This window comes from Andrena cerasifolii, chromosome 3 (assembly GCF_050908995.1).
Source record: "Andrena cerasifolii isolate SP2316 chromosome 3, iyAndCera1_principal, whole genome shotgun sequence".
NCBI lineage: Eukaryota > Metazoa > Arthropoda > Insecta > Hymenoptera > Andrenidae > Andrena > Andrena cerasifolii.
This window is the reverse complement of record NC_135120.1, coordinates 12,087,179-12,108,596: the sequence shown is the minus strand read 5'-3', so window position 1 is coordinate 12,108,596 and position 21,418 is coordinate 12,087,179. Positions and strand designations below refer to the sequence as shown.

Below are 21,418 nucleotides of genomic sequence, written 5' to 3'. Positions count from 1 at the left end.
GGCATTCTTTTGTCTCCCGAACGCGCTTGATTCGCGGCTCCGCGAAGAGGAATCCGCGTCCTGTCTCTCTCTCTTTTGGCGAGCACACGCGTGGCCCATTAATGCGGGGATCGACCGGTGCTGTCGGCGCAATAACAAATTAACAAATCTGAGAGCAACGTCACATCCTCATCTCGGGGCCCGAGGCTGGGCCGCGTGCACGTACACGCGTGCTGGCCACGCGTGGGACGACGGTGCGCGCGCCACTTTTGCCCCTGAATTAGCGGCTACATTACGCGGATACGCGATAAACCCCCGGTAACAGCATTGACCTTTTTAATTTGGTCGCGTGAGTTCGACGAGACCGCGGCTCACTGTCACGATCCACCGACGGAGCTTTGATTAGGGTAATTATCTGAGGGAGCACGAGTGGTCTCTAATACGAAACGCTGATGAGGGGAAACGGAGCGTGGATAATAGCTTTCCTCTGGGGCTTGTTCGGAATAATCGAGACGTACTTAAGTAAATCAATTCAGATTTCATGGCGGGCTTTCGAATGAGATGTATAATAATTGGTTGACTAGTAGAATCGTAGGTGACTCTTGGGTAGAAGATAGTGGTGAAGAAAGGGGGGGCCCTTTTTATGGAATTTATAACGACGGGAGTGGGAAGTTTGTATATGACTTCACTCGCAAATGTTGATGAAGCACTGTCACGTTCGTTTGGCCACATTATGCGGGTAATCTCATTTTTCGTGTTAATATCCTGGATGAAGTGATGCGAAACTGGGCATCAAGGAGCAGAGCAAGATAGTGGCTTTCAGAATTAGCTAGTCTTCTGAATTTATGTAACCAAACCTGTGAATCACGCGTTGAATTACAAGTAGGTTTTTATGCGCTGAGACTTGGGATGGCGTGTGGAAGACACGAGTTTGCTGTTTTTCTTTTCTGCGGATCACGAACACAGAAACAACGCAGCGAAATATATCTGGAATTCATACACTCTGCTGCATTAATCGACTTTAGTGCATTGCATCAGCAATGCAACCTCGAGTACCTATGCACTTTGTAGCGTGATCACGTGACTCTTCCACATCTGTCGCGCAATTGCATGCGAGTGCAAAATACGCGGAATCGTTATAAAACGTTTCTGGCTTTCTAGCACGTAGATATGTACACTCATTTATCTAAACCAAAAGATGAAACGTTTGCATATGTATATATGTCCACAGCGTTTCTTAAACCATTCAGCGGAAAAAGGTACTGTAGGCAGTGGCGGATTTAACAGGGCGGTTGCCGCCTAGGCCCCTGCACAGAAGGCCCCGCAGGGCCCCACGACCAAAAAAAAAAATATGATTAGGTATAGGTATCCAAACACCACATTTCTTTCCGCGTTACTACACTTGGTCCGTTTTTGGTAAACTATCTCTTCATTTTCCCGAAAAAATGGGCCCCTGCCCACGAAGACCCCTAGGGCCCTATATTCCAACAAACATTATGATTTTAACCAAACACTATATTTTTTTTGTACTACTACACTTACCCCGGTTTTAGTAAACTGCCTCTTCATTTTCCCGAAAAAATGGGCCCCTGCCCACGAAGACCCCTAGGGCCCTATATTCCAACAAACATTATGATTTTAACCAAACACTATATTTTTTTTGTACTACTACACTTAGCCCGGTTTTAGTAAACTACCTCTTCATTTTCCCCCAAAAGTGGGCCCCTGGGCCCTTTTTCTTAAATCGGCCACTGACTGTAGGTACCTATACACCACAGTAATATTCTTTTGAAATATCTTTCTCACGAAAGTTTACACATTTCCACAGATAACCATAAAATTCTTCTATAGTAAATTTCTAGAGAGTCCTCTTAAAATATTTTTCCACCAAACTTCGCATGAGTTTTTTTTAAAAAAAATGGTACCTATGTTTCTTGAATATTTCCTATTGAAATATTCGCATTGGGAATTCCGTAATTGTATGCACAGTGGGTATTTAGGTGAACCAGACAATTCTAAGCGACACGTGTTCTCGTAAATGTACAGTTTAAGTGATAAATAGCCAACGCAACGTTGGATTCCTGTTACGAGCTGAAGAGAACGCGCCTTTTCGACGTTCTTACGACACGTTAAAGTGTTTGCATGAATGATGATATTCAGCTTTATCTTTCGTAGTAGAGCGTACATACTTATCTAATCGCAAATAAAACACACACACACAATACGTGCGCGGGACTTCAATAAATTTCCTGTGGTTTCTACGCGCATGTCATCGGAGTTGCAAAAACGGATGTATCCGTAGCAACAATGATTTTTTATGCCAGATAATTAGTCCCCCCATAGTAAATACAAAAATTCTCAGCACTCTGGTTCACTTAATCGCGTGACAATCTGCTCCCCCATTTAATTCGTCAATTCGTGCTTCACCGAAAACGATTGCTAACTCATTGGCGAAGCCTTGGAATCAAACGTTATTTAACAATGATTCAGTGAAACCTTAAACGATTCACATTACTGTACTAAATTTAAAATGAGTACATATATGTAGTCCCAATTAACTCTCATTGACTCTCGGGATTGGATGGTGACGTTGATCCCTAGAAATATTGCACATCGTGCGGCGCATTCTGTGTAATCGTATAAATTTTTCATGTTAGACTGTTGAACATCTGTAAGACCATTAGCTCCGGGTCATGCGTGCCTTAAAACTCTTTCACATACAATTGAGGGGCTCAGTGGAAAATAGACACATGCCACATATGCATCAATTTTCGTTTCTTCGCACCATTAATTCGTTCTTGCAATGCAGTGTCACCCCACCACATCTTTATATTATAACATATAAGTTTCACCGAGCAGAGTCATATTAAATTTTCTTCACGCTGTGAAAATTAAATAATACTAAATAAAATTTGATAATACTTGTCATTTACCACGCAATTCAAGTACCGTTTAATATCAGTACAATTTCGTGCCGCATTTTCTATGAAAATGATTTTTCAGCTAAAATTTGACAATAGTTGTCATTTACCCTCTAACTCAAGTACCTACGGTTTAAATTAATTCCAATACCGTACCGCACCTCCTATGAAAACAATTTTTCCTTCAACCTGCTGTCCTCTAAAATCATAAAACGATGGCATGCGCCTGCGTTCCACTGGGCCCCTCAATTACAAACAGTAAAATTTGCATCTACCATTATGAAGCAACCTCGTTGCAAATTAAATCGCCCTAGCAAACTTGGCGAGATCTAATTGCCGCTGAAAATTCACGGAACATTCAAGCCACCCCGAACACTCGAGCGATCCCGATGTTAACGTTCACTTGGAATCGAGTACAACAGACCAGAAGAAAGCCTCCGCGATTCCTTCTGAAAGTTCTTTACGTGCCGCCACGCTTATCTGCATGCAGCGCGCTGAATTTATCAGGCATAATGGTATGCAAATGTAGGTGTCCACTGGCAAGGATATCGCGTGCGTTTACCTTCGCGGGCACAAAGATCGATCGCGCATAGAATGGCGTAATTTTAAACGATACCCGATATATAACGTGGCTTTTTGTCGCCGCCTGAAAACGATCTGAACCAGTATCGGTGTTACGTGCCCGACTTTTTGCAGGAAGATCAGGTATGCGTGAAATATTTCGCTGAAATAGAACGATATATCTTGATTAGCGCGGTTAATACGTGCGGTGAAACCGGAGCGCCGGCCGAGTCTCCGAGATATGGACTCGAGAGCAAACGAATTTTCAAATCCTCGCGAAGGCTAGCTTTCGCAGCAAAATTGTACATGGTAGTAGGATCTACGAAGATTAGGTACTTAATTCAGTATACATTTTTTCTAAATTTTTAAATAAGAATTTAAGAGCACTTTAGTTAATAATATCGAATCTTCTGTACTGTGATTTTCTATTGGAATTCATACAGGTTCTAATGTTATTAATAAGATGTATTATAAATTGTAGATGTGTTTATACGTTCGCGATTAACTAGTAATACATTCGGTTACGAAAATAAATGAGATTTATAATATTTTTCCTAGAATTAAGTTTCTCGAGAAATTATAGTGTTTCTCGAGAAATAAGAAATAAGTGATTATAAAATTTCTCGAGTAGGAACACTAGCCGTGGCTGATTCCAGAAATGGATCCAGCCTCGAAAGAAGAATTCTTCCACAGACGGTATTAAAAAGGAAAATAATATTCAGGTGCTAAGCGATGAAAAAAATCGCGTCCCATAAATGGTAACTTGTAACGATAGAAGTACCCGTGGGTGTTCGAAAGAAAAGAAGAGGCTCACTTTTACATATAGCAGAGCGAACATAACACTAGCCTTCACGCGTTGCGTTGGTATCCCTCGTCTACTTTTATAACAGATACATTTTAAGATACAATCCTCCCTAACGGAATTATCTCACAAGGGAAGATCCCTCACCCGGAAATTAAAAAAATTCCGAAACTTTGTGAATATCTAGAGAATTCCCTCTTGATTACAACGCAATTTTTCTTTGCTGCCCAAATTCACTCTAAGGGGGTGCAACAGACCCCTGGAAATCCGGTTGTTTCCCGATTTTGTGTTATAACTCGTGAACTGTAAAATAATTCTTTTTATCAAATGATAGATCTAATGAAAACAAGTAACTTTTGTCTTGAAACTTTTTTTCTATCTCTTACAGTTCGCGAGTTATAACACAAAATCAGAAAATAACCGTATTTTCAGGGGTTAATTTCACCCCCTCCGAGTGAATTTCAGCAGCAAAGAAAAACTGCGTTGTAATCAGGAAGAAATCCGCTACATGTTCACAAAGTTTCAGAATTTTTTGAATTTTCGGGTTCGGGATCTTCCCTTGTCAGTCCTGCTGCCGATCGCAGTTTAAGCTCCCCCCCGTTCGGCCACTATCGGGCAACGGGGGAAGTTCGACGCGGTACAGCTGGCAGCACGGAAAACGGCTATTCTAATCGGCGATATTTGCGGAGCCACCCTATATATAAAAGCGCTCGTGCGGACACAAGGATATCTGAACGGTCTCGAGACACGTTCGCGTGACTTCTACTTCTAGGAGACCAGTGAACCCACGGTGCTGGCGATCGAACACGCTCTATCATTCGTTACGCGGCCAACGTTCCGTGGCCCCCGATATAAGCGCGCGTGCGCCCTCCGCGCACGCGCACAGGCCCCGGGCCGCTCGCTGTCGCCGCGGTCGCCTTTGCGCATCGCGTGCACGCGCAAGAAGCGTCTGTAAACTGGTCAGCATTGACCTTTTTAATTTGATTTCACCGCGAGATAAATCCGTCGGACGCGAGCCGTTCCTGTGATTGCATCATGCCCTCGGGATGCAACGCTGTGTGCATGGCATCGCAAGCGCGCGCTCGCCACCGGCGCAACGTTATCGAGCTCCTCGGCGCGACCGAGTTACCAACAGCCCAGGCCGAGACTTTCCGTTTCGTAGCGCGCGGTACACCGAGGATCGGAAGAATCGGTCGACTCGGGAAGGGAGTCCCCGCGCGCTGTGCTTTGTAAATGGGGCCTTTCAGGAAGCAGATGTCCCTAAACTTTGCGTGGAAGAATGGGAATCGACTTGGGAGACCTGGGAATTAACCCGTGAAACGCTTAGCTGCGAATTACCCCCTTATTGTTTTCTTTGCTCCTTTTGTTCTCTATTCCTTGCTGCGGAGAGTAATTTGATCCTCCGAAGGAGCACGCAGTGGAAGGGGTAGTCGTGAAAGCTTGGCGAGAGGGAGCCCTGTCTTCGCCGAGTAAGAAATAGTAGATAAGTGGAATAAAGGAGTAATAAACACTGATGGCCGCTAAGCAAAATGATGACGCCATTCAAGCCTGCTCTATATGCCGCTTTTTCCACTTGTTATCACAAGTATTTCTTACGTTGCAAGGCTTTTATTACAGACTTCGGAGTCCTCGCAGCGTGGGTGTGCTAGCAAGGATCCTGCAGCTGAGGTTCTACTTCCCGATCATCGATGACTCACAAGTGAAGTTCAGGCAACCTATCCGCGTGGGTTGATAATGGTCCACCGTGAAGTTTATATTATACATCACGTGGGACCACCGATCATTCACAATGGACTATTCATTTCCTGCCGCGTAGGTTCAGTGGTCACCCACAGTGGACGCTCCATTCTTTAGCCAGCAGGTCATCGATGGGCCCACGAGAAAGTTTACACTCCGTGTGGGTTACACCGAGGAGATAACCAGTCTCGAATGATCGGAACAATGGATTACACATTCTGATTTTAAGAGTTCAAGGGGCCCTACATGTACTGCGATCAATTCATTCCCGCAAATTCAATACAAAGAGCGCAATAAATTTTTATGAATAATCCTTCCCAAAACCCGCGATACTATTGCCAAATCGACTATGCAGATCTCTATGCAGACCTCTTGGTATTATTGTTCCATATTCAAAATCATTTTTATTCTACAGACTTTAATTTTTTTTTTTTTTTTTTTTGGGGGTACCATTTTCTGGCAAATTATACCGCTACGTTTACTGGACACCCTGTATGCAGGGCGTGATTCGACGGGACGCGTGTTATGCGTGTCGCGTCAGTGGAAGCTCGCGAGAACTCCAGACGTACTCGCGTGACTTATACTACTTCGAGACCGCTGAACTCGCCCCGGTCGACAATCGAACGTTAGCCTGCCCAGCCTTCTCCCCCTCGTCGACCTTGCTATATTCAACCCTCTATGAACACGGAGGCGCGTGGGTGTACCCTGGTACTGTTATGTTAATATATGCCAGTGGTTTGCACGAGTGTCGCGTTCGCTTCAGCGAATGTCGTCCGACAGTTCTCGCGGCTTTCCTCGTGGCCTCAGACAAGCCACAGTCGGAAAGATGGTAAAATCCAGTAAAAATTAGACTAAAGGACATGCAATAATATTCGCGGAACGTCTTAGAATGTATTGCATAAAAAATAGCATAGGTTTTTTTACACCTATCTTCGTAGTTATAGAGATTGATATTTCGCGTGTTTCTTATCGAGGTTCCATCGACTAATTTCAAATTAATACCGTGTCTGATTTGTCAGAAGTGAAGTGACTCCAGTCTTGTCAAATTTGTTAGATACAGAAAATCGAAGGAGTCCCTGCAGAGAACACTTTAGTGGTGAAATTAAAAAAAATTCATTGGGAAACGTTCTACGTGCCAATGGTAATACTATATAGAATTTTAATGCAATTTCCCTTTGTAAATAAGTTACCAATAGTGCTGAAAGATGGTACCGCTGGTACGTCCAACGCCACTTCTGTAGAAAACAGTGTAGAGCCAAGCGGCTAGAGACAAACAAGATTGGAAACTTACAGGGCTAGCAAATTTAAACGAATAGCACACTCAGTTTTCTCTGCAACTAAGAGGTGCCACAAAAAATATAAAATTTCCTGACGCATTTGGGTTATTGCATATTTAGCAATCAAAACAAATGAAAAATCGTAAATGATTTAAAGTCCTGGAAAATTTGATCTCTGGCGCTTATACAGTGTTCTCTACGAGAACTCTTCAATTAAGGGAAACGTTTGCGATTGTAGCTGTTGCGGTGTAATTTTGAAGATACTTGCTTGAGAACCTCTGCTTTACAGGATATCGCCGTATTTCACCGCGCACCATCCTTTGCGCGAAATCATTCACGCACGCGGACCGTGCTCGCTGATAGCAAGGCCATCCAAATTTACTGCCCGGCCAGGTATCCAATCTGTGCCCAGCTTTTGATTTACCATTGTAGATTGCGGCAGACAGCTGACTTCCGGTTCACGCGCGAGCACGCTTTATCACGGATTTTCGATCGTAATTTTCAAGTTCACTGTGAATGACGTTATCTTGGCTGCGACGCATGTAACTCGATTAATCTTCGAAAAGAGTGATGACACATTTCGACGCAACTACTGAACTAGTAAAACCAGAGGATCCTAAGGACGCGGGAACTAGATAAATGGAATTCATCAAGGGGTTAGACCACCTCGGCCTTCTAAGTGACAAATTTTTCAATGGAGATGGAGACATCTTTGAATAATATATACAATTTGACGAAAATGTCAAATGCGTTTCTCTCGGAACCACGTTTTCCGAAACGGTGTGCGCTGTAATTTGAGTAAAACTCTATGGATTTTTATACAATTTTGTACAGATGTTCTTAAATGTATTATCTATCGTTCGACCGTCAATTTTTTCGATATTTCAATTTTTACCTGACTTATGCGTAAATAAAGTCCATTTTCTTACGCACGAAAATTAGCCTTTTGCTACAAAGTGTAGCTATTTTGTTATTTTTCAACCGATCGAAAAAAATGACGGGCAGGCGATAGAGAATACATTTAAGAACATCTGTACAAAATTGTATATAAATCCATAGAGTTTTACTCAAATTACAGCGCACACCGTTTCGGAACACGAGGCTTCGAGAAAAACGCATTTAAAATTTTCGGAATGTTTTGATATTTGAAAAAAAAATTGTTATATATTATTCAAAGCTGCCTCTACCTTGGTTGAACAATTTTTATCGATAAAAGTGTCTTTGTCAATTAGAAATAAATTCCCAAAGATGCGATATTTCTAATCCCCGAAAAGCTGAGAACCTAAATATTTACACCCTTCCTTGGGTACATATTAAATTGCCCATTTGACGAAACAGAGCTCCTATTCTCCCAAGAAAGACACTTTGACAGACCGATTCTGAATTGCCTATTATATGCATACGAACAGGTCCACTTCCGGCGGATGATGTTACCCACGACACCAACATATGCGACGTCTTTGTCTCGTTATGAAATAGTGTGAACGTTACGATCATTTCTATTACCGTTTGCACACTTTTTCGTGCCCATTCTTTGGAGTATCTATTCTTCCATCGCATGTCCGGCCTAACAGGTCGAATTCTTCTCTCTGACCTCCGTATCCGGGTTTATTATGCTCCCAGCCCATTATTCATCAAGAACAGATTCCTGCTGTTCACCCTTGTTACTCAAGTTCGTTCTCTAATCGAATTGTAATTTCGTTGGAAATGTTTATAGTGCAATACAATTTTAATTGTAGTTAAAATCGTATAGTCCCCTGGGTATTGTTCAACAATCTCGCTAGGATACGGTTCATTTGTTGGTTAAGCAAACAGCATTGCTGCGATGCCACTGCCAAGTGGATTAGCAGCACGCTGCACACGTTCCACTGAAAGTGTCGTCAGAATCTCTCCTGGATGGATGAAACCCGCGTCCATTGATTTCCCTGTGTTTCAATGAAATTACACATCTAGATGACGGCCAGACACGCACAAGGCTGGATGAATCATCTGGCGCCGTGGAAGAGATTCGTACTTGCGGACTGTAGACGCACTGTCGATTGCCTAACGTTATTACGGACACACGCGCCACTTATTGATGCGGCAAATGTAGCCCCTACTTTGCTTCCTGGGTCACTGGTGACCCATCGCAGTAAGTCGGTCTGTAAAGTTTCTCCTTTTCCTCGAGAACCTCCCTTTACTGTCGCGTAATATTACACCGAAGCGGCTGGGGTGCCGCGTTGATAAATGAAATACAGAAATATTAAGGGGGAACACCACTGTGACAAAAGTAAGACATTTTTGAGAATTCTTTCAGGAATAATTTACAGTTTTAATATAAAATTGTTATTACCTAACTTTAGTACAATGTCTTAAGAGACTATAACAAAAGAAATGAGTAGAAAAACATGCATCAATTTTAATATATTAATTAATCTTCTAGACCCCTCTCGCGCGCTGGTAGAATGTGTATTACTATGGAACAGCAGGTCCGAAATCAAATTTCATTTTTTATTTATAAACTATGTGAGGGTAGTTTCCGTCGTAGGTGCCGATTTGTTAAACAAATTATTTTTGTAAAAATGGCGCGCTTTAGAAGAAAAGATTCGAAAATCCGCGAATAAGATAGACAGTTTTTCGAGCGTATTTAAAAAAATTTGTTTTCGATCAAAGAATCCCTACGTGCAACGGAAACTACACTCATATAGTTTTTTTAAAAAAAAATGAAATTTGATTTCGAAACTGCTGTTCCATAGTTACATATTCTACCACCGCGCGTGAGAGGTTTAGAAGATTAATTAATATATTAAAATTTACGCATGTTTTTCTACTCATTTTTTTGTTATAGTCTTTTAAGATATTGTACTAAAGGTGGGTAAAAAAAATTTTACACGAAAGCTGTAAATTATTCCTGAAAAAAATTCATAAAAATGGCTTACTTTTCCGGCCGTCACAGTGGTGTTCCCCCTCAATAGGGGTGGGCATTTATATATTTTTCTGAAGGATATTGAGAAAGCCGTGTGTGTTCTGGTTGAAATGACTGACAGTGCGCATGAAGCACTGAGTTTTGAAATTTTTAATTTAGGAATAGCCTTTTTGGAGTTCAATAAAAATGGCACAAAATAGACTGCTTTTAATAGTAATAGCAAAAAGATGATCGCGAAGAGAATTAAACGTCACGTAGGTAACGGGTGACCCACGAAACGAACCGGAAGTCCATGTTTTTTTAAACGACATTCCCCCTCCGTTGTTTAATATTGAATTAGACACGCGAAATGTGACACGGTTGACTGAAAACTTACGACACCCCTGTAAAGCCACTTTTTCTTTTGAAAAGTATTTGTGTTTTTGTTGCCGGCTACTCGGGTAAAGTGAAATGCTGCGTGGGTCGGCGATGACTCATAGGATAATACCGGATGGCAAACTTTCTTTTTAGCAGAGCCTACATCTTCCGTTTGATATTAAACACGGATAAGAGAAAAGAAAAGTGAGACCACTTACATCGAATTAGCTACTAGAACGCAACCCATTGGCCTGTTTTTAAGAATTTCACTCGCTCCCCTTTCGAGCATGTACCATCGCGATACAAGAAGCAATGGGTATTCCGACAAATTCCAGCACAAATTGCAAATTACATTTGCCACGCAAACTTCGACTTATTCATTCGCCCTCTTCAGAACAGGACTCATAAACTCTTGTTACACCATTTAGCATAACTAGAAGATAGGAATTCGCCACAGAGATACGTACAATCATCGCATCATGGCCTTAGAAATTGTCATAAACGTATGTAGAGCAAACTTTAACTTAGAACTACTTAAGGGGACTACTTAGACAGTCAAATCCCGCGAAGATCGACTATTTCTTTGCAAATTAATTACAAGGAGATGAATACAAATTGTGACTAGTAGTTTTAGGTTGTTTATTGGTACTATAAACCGTAAAAAAAATATTTTTGATAATATATACATATATAATGTATACGCGTTTGTCTACGGCTTTGCAGTGATTACAAAAAAACAGAGGTTCGGATCGACTCCAAATTTTTACAACATGTTCAAAATATATTCCTTGCCGTCCTGAACCTAAACATTAAAGTGCAAAAACTCTAGTTTCTGAGATAAAAAAAGAAACAGCCACACGTGCACCCCGCAAATCGACATCTACCGTAAAAATCACCTTCTCCTAGTCGCCATTTTAATAATTTCGGTTCAATTAATTTTTCCAAGGTTCAGACCGCAACTGCAGGTTCCAGAAGAAACATATTCCAAGAAAACCGCTGTATCTTTATTTTTAAGCTCAATATCCCTGCAAAACCAAAGACACTTTTTCTAAAACACTGCATAATCAACCTCGCGCGCCGCCATTTGTAAAATAGATATGTAGACAAAAAAAAATATTTTTCTGCTCTACGTGGTAGTAATAAACACTGTGTAAAAGGAAAAGTCTGTGCTTGCTTTCATGTGCTTGTAATTAATTCGCAGAAAATACTTGATTTTCGAGCGTTTTCACTGCCTAGTCCGCTTAAACCGAAGTTCACTCACAATAGAATTCTATACAGGGCCATGAAGGGCTGAGGGTCTGGCCGTACCAAGGTGAACAGGTATTTGGGACCTCCATTACCCCCTAATAACCAGCAGAAACAGATGCGGGACACTGGAGCGTGCCCCATGAAATTTTTGTTCCACCCATTTGACCCAAGTTCTCGTCAATCACGTGGGCCAGAATGGTGATGTACGCGCATCTGGAGAAGTCATGGCGACTATAGGTACATGTACACGCTACGTCATGGAAATTTCCTCGTCCAACACCTTTCCTCTGCCCCTACCCTCGGTTTCGCGTCCTTTCTTGCCGTTCCCCCTTCCTCCTTCCCGCAAACCCTCCCCTCCTCTCTATTTCACCGCTCCCCTCCCCTCTTTCGCTATTCTCCGTCTTTCCGACTGCGCCGCTCCCCCCCCCCCCCTTCACGCCGCGCCGGCACCGTAGTCCTGGTTCCGAGGCGCTCTTGCTGGGCGATTTGAACGCGACGACGGGCTGTGCGCCGTTTTCCGCGTCCACCTTCCGCGAACCCAATTCAACGGAACGACGGATACATAACGTGCACGTGATACCGTTCGTTTCCGTCCTCCGCCATGAAGTAGCGAGCGGTCACGTGCGTAACGTCCTTGTCGCGGGGGCCTTCATAGGCGAAGTTCAACGCGGCAATCGACTCGATTGCGTGCGAGTCGAATGGAAGAAAGTGCCGTGGGAATAACAGTCACGCGTGTGCGCGTTATTGTTACGAAAGATTTCAGCCAATGATCCCTGAGATAATACGTGACGCGAGCCGTGCCACCCATGCGTAATCTATCCTCCATCAAAGTCGACACTGGTATTAAGGACCTGTGTGTTGTGTCTCCAAGGGCGTGGACTCTGATACACCGCTATTTTCGCAACTTAAGATCCTTTATGACCCCGCTGTATTCCTTCAGCTCGCGTTACACAATCTCTGGGGACGATTGGAGGCCCGCTCGCCGCTCGTGGTGAACGATAAACGGGAGTAACGATAAGGCAGGTATAAACAAGCGGAGTAACGTTTCAGGGGAATGTGCTGGGCGATCGAGTTCTGCGTAGTCTGGAGAAGAAGCTAGTTTCGGTTACGAAACAAAAGGGTCGAAGGGCCGGCGACCGGGGCACCGCCGCGCTCAAGGTAGGTCCGTGGGTCTTTTTAAGTTTCTGCGACAAGGAGGGGGGAGCGGGCCCCGCGTGAATAACGAGGGAACTTAGCCGGAGAAAGAAGGAGAGGGGCCGCTGAAAGGCTCCTTTGCGAGAGGCGGTTTCTCCGAAATCCTGTTGCCCAGAGAAATCTTCCTTCCCACCGGCCCCTTTGTCCCGTGTCCTCGGGCAGACCGGCAAGATCCGCTGTATTACATGGGAAATGTAACCGGTGGGATCTTTCCTCCGGCTAATGGCGAATTCCCTTCATCGCGCACCGCGGCGCGGACTCCTTGCGCCGCCGATTGCCTTCCATTGTCGACTCGTGTAAATGGAAACGAGGTTCCCTCCTTACATTCCTAGAGGGATCAAGCTTTTGCCCTGCGATGCCACAGCTATGCGTTCCAGTATCTTCGCGGGGCGCTCAACCGTTTATGCTTCGCAGGCTCTCAATTTTTTTTTTAACTATTCATCGAAATTATGATTCTTGAAATCTTTCACGAGTGTAGTTTCGTGGAGGTGATAAATGAGAAATGAAATTTATTTTTTTACACCCACGGGCGATAATAGGCGATGAGGAAAGTTAATTTCCGGGGCGAGGGTAATAAAGGAAATTGTTGGATGTGATAAACGATTGCAGAATTGGAGTGAAGATTAGTGATTCGAATAGACGTAAGAAGGACTAATATTGATCCTTTGCGCTCCAAGTGTGCCTCCCAGGCACGGCAAAGGTTAAAGGTGCGTCCATACCAAAGCGATTTACCTGGTTTCGAACCGATTTTTCCGGGGAAAAATAAAGTATAACCGAGCTGTCATTGGAAAGGCAGAAAACGCATTATAAGTACGAAGTAGCTATTAAAAAATTTAAAGTTCCTATATTTTTCTAAACGCGAGCGCTCATGTGAGCCTGTTGCTTAAATATAATTGTTATTGTGACAAGGTGCCAATTTCGGTGGTGTTTATACCTGTGATATTCATATAATCCTGTTATGTATTTTCTTATGGCTAAATAAACATATTTTACAACAAAAAAAAAGGTTAAAGATTCGTCCTGATATCGTTAAATGTTGTAAAAGGGGAGGAATTCGCGGTTTCCTATGGTTAAATGAATTATTAATCCTGAAATCACTATTCTATATTGTTTCCTATTCCAATGTCCTATATTTAGTAAGTGCAAAGTATTAAGCAAAAGATTTTTGATTGACTGTTGGCCCAATAAGTTGTGCAATGGTTTAATTTCTAACGAATGGAGCTTTTGTTAAATAATGCGTATGGAAGGATCGATTAAAATTATTGACAACCGTGCAAGAAAATCGATTGGAGTGAATCGAAACTATGAAAATAATTTTTAAGTTAAATTCGTACAAAAGAAAGTTCTACTTTTTCGTTATCGAGTATGATTAATTACGTCGTTATCATTGATGAGCATAAAGCAACATTTATCGTACATTTATATCAGACATTATTGATCCTTAGATAGTTCAAACAGAAATTAAATCCCTGTTTGTTTCATTGCCTCCATAAAAGTTGTTATATAATAATTAATCGATTTCTTTAACACGTGTTCAAAAGAAAAAATTCAGTCACCCTCGATGCTTTCTACACCTCGGTAATCTATTATCAAAACGTAATCTATCGACTTTTAGTTATCGAAATCTGTTATACAGATATGGACGATTTTTAGACGGATATCTTTAAGCGGTTGTTCCTTAACGATTATATTCTTTAAATGATAATGTCAGATGTTAATGACATCGTCTTTCTTATCCTTGTACAAAGTGTTTCAAGAAGTACTTATCAATTAAGTTCCAGTACATGCAGTGCTTTATTCTTTTTAAAGATTTGTTTAAAGATGATAGGATTGAATTCCACGCAATTAAATCTCAATATTATGAATAACTTTTATAGTATAGATATAGATAAAAAAAATTGAAACAAATCTAGAAATCTAAAAATATTCTCCAGTTCTTAATATTTACAAAATCGACCAAAGGAGGTTAAAAAATAAATCTTTATCTCCAAGTGGATGAAAGGATTCGCTATAGTAATACCAAAAGGAAAAGCAAAATCTAATATTAAAATTGTTTGCATAGATACACAAACGTATCATATTTAAACTTTCTTCTGGCCACCACAATATTGAAAATAAAACAGTTTAAATAGCGTATCAAATGGCCCCTTATAAATGGTCGGTACAGATTTACATTTAAATTAATATTTACAGACTTATCTATGAAATTTCAATCTGGCATCGTACAGTAGATCCAGAACAGCCACCCAAATACTTCATAAAAATTCATTAAATTCTCTAAACGCTATGAAACCTGGAACTCATCCAATCGCTGACCACCCCTAACAGTGAAACTCTATTCTAACGAGCCTTCTCGAAGAAGAATGCATGTCGGAAATATTTTTCAACGGCCGCTCAATTCCAAGGTTCCGGGGTAAGTGCTGTTCCTCACAATTCCCTTACCCAACCTCTTAACGTTAAGTCCCCTTGACCGGATCAAGAAGTACCATTTCTTCAAGAATCCCGTTTCTACGGAAACAGTTTCTTAGAAGAAGTGTTTCGCTACTGATAAAGGCACGATTGGACAATAAAAAAAATTGTATTCAATTGAGCCAAGTTATGCAGAAAGCTACCAGCCCTCAATCATCTGAAATTGAGTAAAAGTTTGAAGATTTTAATTATTAAAATGCTAATTCAGGTTGAAATGACTCCTTGCTTAATAATTGTATAATGTAAGAGTTGTTTAATAGGTTCACAATTGATTGCAGAATAAAAATCACAAAATTATGGGATCCGTACTGTGTTTAACTAATTTTTTATCATTTTGAGGATTAGTAGCTTTCTGCACAACTTGGCCCAATTTTCACCTAAAAACAATCTAACGGTGTACGAGATTTCTGCCGAGCAGGTTCCCGAAGCGAAATTTGAACAATGGAATATTAAATAAAACTGAATTCTCTATTGTCCAACGTAGAATTTTATCGTGCGATTGAAAAATAACAGAATGGCGACACTGAAGCACAAAGTTCATTTTTCCGCAAGAGAAAGTTCTTTATTTACGTTTTATCCTTTATCAGTACAGCGTCGGGTTGCTATCTCTAATATCTCCGTCTTCATTCAAACAAGCACTCCTTCTTCGGCACCTGCTAGCCGGGTGACCCAACGGGCTCACCAGCCATCGCCCGCCGCCAGGACGGTTTAGTCTCATTCACCCTCTTCCAAGACCTCACGCAGCCCAAGTCCCTGTCATAAAATCCTCGGAGGCAGAACAGCACGAGGCTATCCGCCCCCCGTCTCCACTCAAAAACACGTTGACGCGCACTTGAACCCCAGATGCGATCCACGGACCGAAGAGTTCATCTAATCGACGAGGAAAGTCAACGATCTGTAATCGAGTTGCAGAGACAGCTAGGCGCGTTCATCTATGATCGATCGGGGTCACGGTAGAAATTAGAAGTCACCGCAAGCGACCAAGGAGTCACAATCATTCGATTTACACTTATCCGAAGCAAGAACTCCGGCAAAATCTTGAATTTACGAAGATTTTTGTATTTATGTAAACAGCGGCTGCGCACGAAGAATGATCTATGTGTTTGGATTTCGGAGTACCGCGAAATTAAGTCGCAAAATCTTGGGAAATTCCTGAAGAAACCGTTCTTCTATATTTAAACGCTCCAATTTCGTGAATCGCCGACTTCGCCTCGCCGCACGAATGTTTACGGATCCTATATTTTTATTACAGTTTAACTGCAATGTATTTTTAACATTCCACCGGGATCACCTAGAGTTCATAATTATACTCCACGATAGAAAAGATGATTCTATACTTCAGACCAGGAAGTTTCGTGTTACTACACGTTTAGGAGTCAGTTCAATGTTTTATTAGCGTTCAATAGAATCAGAGTGAAAATTGTATTTTTGATTGACCCTTTACGCGATGAAACGTAACTAGCCCTGAAGATTCACGCTGGTTCGCTCGATTACCCCGAAGCACGGTGCCCCGGGATCAAAATGAATATCACATCCAGGAGGAATACAGGCAAACTCGGGAGACAAAAACCGGAAAAGCGTGAGTTAAAATTAATGATACTGTAATTTTTATACGTTTCACTGTACTTCTAACCTTTTCCAAATTAGATTTTTTCCCTTTGGATTTCCAGCTGTGAAAATGCTCGAAGGATTGATCTATTTTAACATCGGAAATTGTTTACTACTATCAACTAGAAACTCTGCAAAAAGTATTAGACACACAAAGTGTTTCCTGCGATAGATATTGCAATTCAAGAATTAAGAAAAATGGATGAATGCCTTTCCCCTTTTCTAGCGAGTTTTTCCAGCTAATCAGTGCGACGAATGTTTCCAGATGATAATAGACTTCTTGAAACTCGACGCGGCTATCGATTGTCACTATCTGCGAAGAAAATATGTAATTTTCCATGCGCTATGGAGCTTTCCATGTGGTGATTGTACCTGGAACACTCGTCGCGTATCGCACAAGTGGATTTAAGGGCCTTTTCACGCGAGGCGTTTCGAAAAGGCCATTACTGATATCACGATAAAACGCGATAGCAGATAAGGGAGAATAATTATCATAAAAGATTCGGATGTCCTTATCTCTGTGACTTACGATCAAAAATACCGAACGCCACGCACTTCTACTCCTTCCAATTACATTCTTCCCGCCCTCGGCGATGGTGAATCGACCCATTGATCGATTTATGCACTCACGTTTAAATGTATAAATTTAAATAATTCTACATGTAAATGCAAGTCTCCCGGAAAAATCACAAATCATGGAAATACTTCATTACACACTCCCAAAATTCAAATCGATCAACAAATCGTGATCATGCACGGTTAAAAATGTTTACAGGATTTTCTGTACAAATAAAATATCTAAGAATTGAAAGCTAGAAATTACTACAAACCGACTGCTTATTTACCACAAATTCGAAAACCCGGTTCTCCAAAGAAAATACTCTTTCCAACTATCCCTAGCGGCGTGGCAAAGGGCGAATTCCACTTACGCCGAAATCGCCCCTGATTTTCATTAAGATAGGTGTTCCTATACGCGACTGGACGCAACGTCAAGAATTTCGAAGTCGATTTTCTCGAAAATGAAGCGCAATATCAAAAAATTTTATTCCTTTCCCTCCATTTATTTGATTATTATAAATCGAAAAGAAACAGTAACATTTTTTGATATCGCGCTTCGTTTTCGAGAAAATCGCCTGTGAAGTTCTCGACGTTGCATCCAGTCGCGTATGGGAAAATCTAGCTTAATGAAAATCACGGACGTTGCGGGCGATTTAGGCGTAAGTGGAATTCGCCCAAAAGGGGACCACTTAAATCACCACAATCCACTTCGTTCTGAATTCGAAAAAAAACCGTACATGTCAGTCAACCAGCATTATTCTCCTCCATTGAGTAGAGAAACAAGTCCGTTTAGAGCAGAGGTGCACGCACTTAACAATACTGCGGTTCTCCTCACCGATTCTCACCTTAGCAACGGGACAGGCGGGTTGCTCGCAGCTAGGCGCTAAAAACGGCTCCCTGTGCACCTCTGGTTTAGAGGATCGCAAAAGTCGCAGGCGATCAGGTGGCTTTACGAGATTGGGTAATAATGGAAAGTGGCCACGGCGAGGCACGTACGAAACGAGAAGGGAAAAAAATAAATAAACGCGACGATAACGACGAGCGACGGCGCGCGTAGAAACGCAGCTTTTCGCGCGCCGCGACCTCCTTTTATCAATTCCACGTGATGCTTAATTCAGGTTGAAATGACTCCTTGCTGAGTCAACGCTTGATGCCGCGATAGCGATATTTCATGCACGAATTTGCTGGAACGAGCGCCGCACAGGAAACCAGAACGGCCACGGGGCAAGCGCATGCTCGAATAAAGGCGGGTTCCCATTGTCCATTTAGCCAGCCGCTGGTAAGCGTCCGAACATTTTTCCGTGGGATTTCTCGCAGTATTTACACTGTCTGGCATTGTGCCGAGGAAATCCAACGAAGAACGTTCGGACGCTTACCCGCCACTAATTGAGGATAATGGGAATCCACCTTAAACTTGCAGAAATAAATCACAGATGTAGATTACTGTATTTTTATCAAAGGGGGCTCTTTTTAAAGATCGAGGATGCGCGTTCTTGATGAGCCGACAGTTTGTCTCTGCGGAGACAAGTATTTCTAGTCGATCTCTGGATTGGAAGCGATATCGATATCACTGATTAGCGGCGATAAGATTTAAGAAAGCACTACACACTCGTTGTCGAATAGAAATATTGATTTGTGGAAGTGTGTATACCTATATCTCGCCTTTTGTACCGTAATGCACTTATCTTTATTACTATATCATATTTGATTATCTAAATTTTTATTTTATACACCCCTAAAGCGTCATAAAAAAAACATTGTTATTCCTAAAGTCGAAACTGATTTGATAGGCAGTTCCCGAAAATAAAATTTGAAACTGATTATCAAAGCGATTGTTACCTCGTGCATTGATTCTATTATTACCTACATCGAACGTAATGAGCAAAGTGGTAAATATTTCTCAGCACATTAAGATACTTGCAACGAAGGTAGACCGTCTTCAAAAAGGGCTACACGAGAATTTAGTACATTAGGATTGTGCTCGCTACGCAAATGTTTGATTCCTTAATCGCTGCTGGTTTGCTTAGCATCTACGTCCTCGTGTCTCGTTTTCAATCGCGACGACGGTGAATGCCTTTTTGAGCCAGTTCAAAAATATCTCCAGCAGATTTTCCGAGTCGCTGTTTTAACTCTAAGCGACTCTACTAACGAGGACGAAATAATCGAAGTATAAGTCTACACTAGACGTTAAGAAGTAGTTTCGAAATATTCTTACTAACTAAAAAGAAAATTGGGAAAAAATTCAGAAACTCTCCATTGGCAATTCGATGCAGCCGACGAAACGATCGCGATCCAACATTCCCACTTGGAAAGATAACGATTTCGATTTTCCACGCGATGTCACGCAGCTATTTATAAGCGGCCGCGGTCGGGCGCGCGTTTCCATCGGCTCGATTTAATTCATTCCCACGCGATCAGATGACCGCCTCTATCGACAATGTAACCGTTAATCCGCGATAAACCTGTTTCGTCAGCGTTTCGCTACGAATTTTTAACGAGGCACCGTTGCGCAACGCAAACACCGCGAAGACAATCGCGGGACAACAATCGCGACGGTGCTATCTCTGTCGCGGGTGAACGCGGAGCCGTGGATGGAAACGGGAGCAACAGGAAGCTCGCGGAAGAATAAGATGGTAGGCGAAACTCACCTCAAATTTGCCCCCGTGAACCGGCGGCTGGCCGTGGGTCTTGTGCGACATCCTCGCTCAAAGAAAAGGCCTCGTTCGACCGCGGTTCGTACTGGTCCGGTAGCCTCTGGCAAGCCTCGCGCGTTTATTCTCGCTCTGACTTCGAGTTTCAACGAAGCCGGGCCTGGGAGCGTCGAGATGTGTGCGTCTCCTCTCCCGCTTGAGATCGCTCGATTCACTTTCGGCTGGCTCGAACGCCGCGGTGTACAAACACGAGCGGCCGGCGCACAACTACGTGACCGCGTGGCGTGGCGCTGCGCGATGCGGACAAGGGTGCGCTGGTGCAGGGAACTGCGTATACACAGGGGGCCCTTCTCCTTGGCGCGAAAAACTAGACTGTGACTTTTCCAAACGACAACAACCGGCTCGCTCGGCGTACGCGCTCGCACTGATCCTCCTTCCCTTCTTCCGCGACTTTCTTCCACGCTTTCTCCCTGCCCTCGGTCACTCGACCGCTCGGGGGATGCACGCTACCCGAAGGATGCACACCCGGCTGGCGGGGGGGGAGGGGATAGGCCGCTGAATAGGCGAATCGGCTTTGTTGCGAGGGGTGAGGGTGGGGGGAGAGCGAACAGGGTAGGGAAACGTATTCAGGGATAACCGAGTGTGATCTGGTTGCGGAGAGACGCCGCGAAGCTGATTGTGTTGTTTCAGCGGACACGCGGTGGAGAACAGAGAGGAAGGTGGTAGAGCCTCCGGGGCTGGAGGAGCGGTCGCGAGCGTCGAAGAGACACGGCTAGGAATGACGATCCACAATGTGGAAGGCCCGCGGTGCCGCGCAGCTCGCTCGCCTCGCTCCCCTCCCGGCTCTTTTTCGCCACCGCTCTGTGCCTCCTTCGTCCCTTTCCTCCTCGCCGTTGCACATAGACGCACGCACACAGCCACGCGCCACTACTGAACGGCGTAACGGCTAAGCTCCTCGGTGACTATGCTTTTTCCCCTCCGCTCCGAGCCAGCAACCTCGAACCCCCACTTGCACCCTCCCGCGATCACGGTCACGCTCACTTCTCCGGGTTCTCGGGCGACGTTCGCCACCTCCATCGGCAACCACCACCACCACCATCGGCGGGTCGGACGACGTCGTTGCCACCACTTCCATCGTCCTGATCGTCGAC

The 21,418-nt window shown here is 43.1% G+C and overlaps 1 protein-coding gene across 1 annotated transcript in view; it reads right to left on the bottom strand.

The window, feature by feature from the left end:
- The window catches only part of LOC143367502 (proton-coupled amino acid transporter-like protein pathetic), a 55,346-nt gene extending 34,226 nt beyond the window's left edge, over positions 1-21,120 (bottom strand). The window contains exon 1 of the mRNA XM_076809385.1: positions 20,265-21,120. Within this exon, the coding sequence (XP_076665500.1) occupies positions 20,265-20,315 (51 nt within the window). The 5' untranslated portion in view covers positions 20,316-21,120. The remainder of the gene's footprint in view (positions 1-20,264) is intronic.
- Positions 21,121-21,418: the final 298 nt, after the last annotated feature.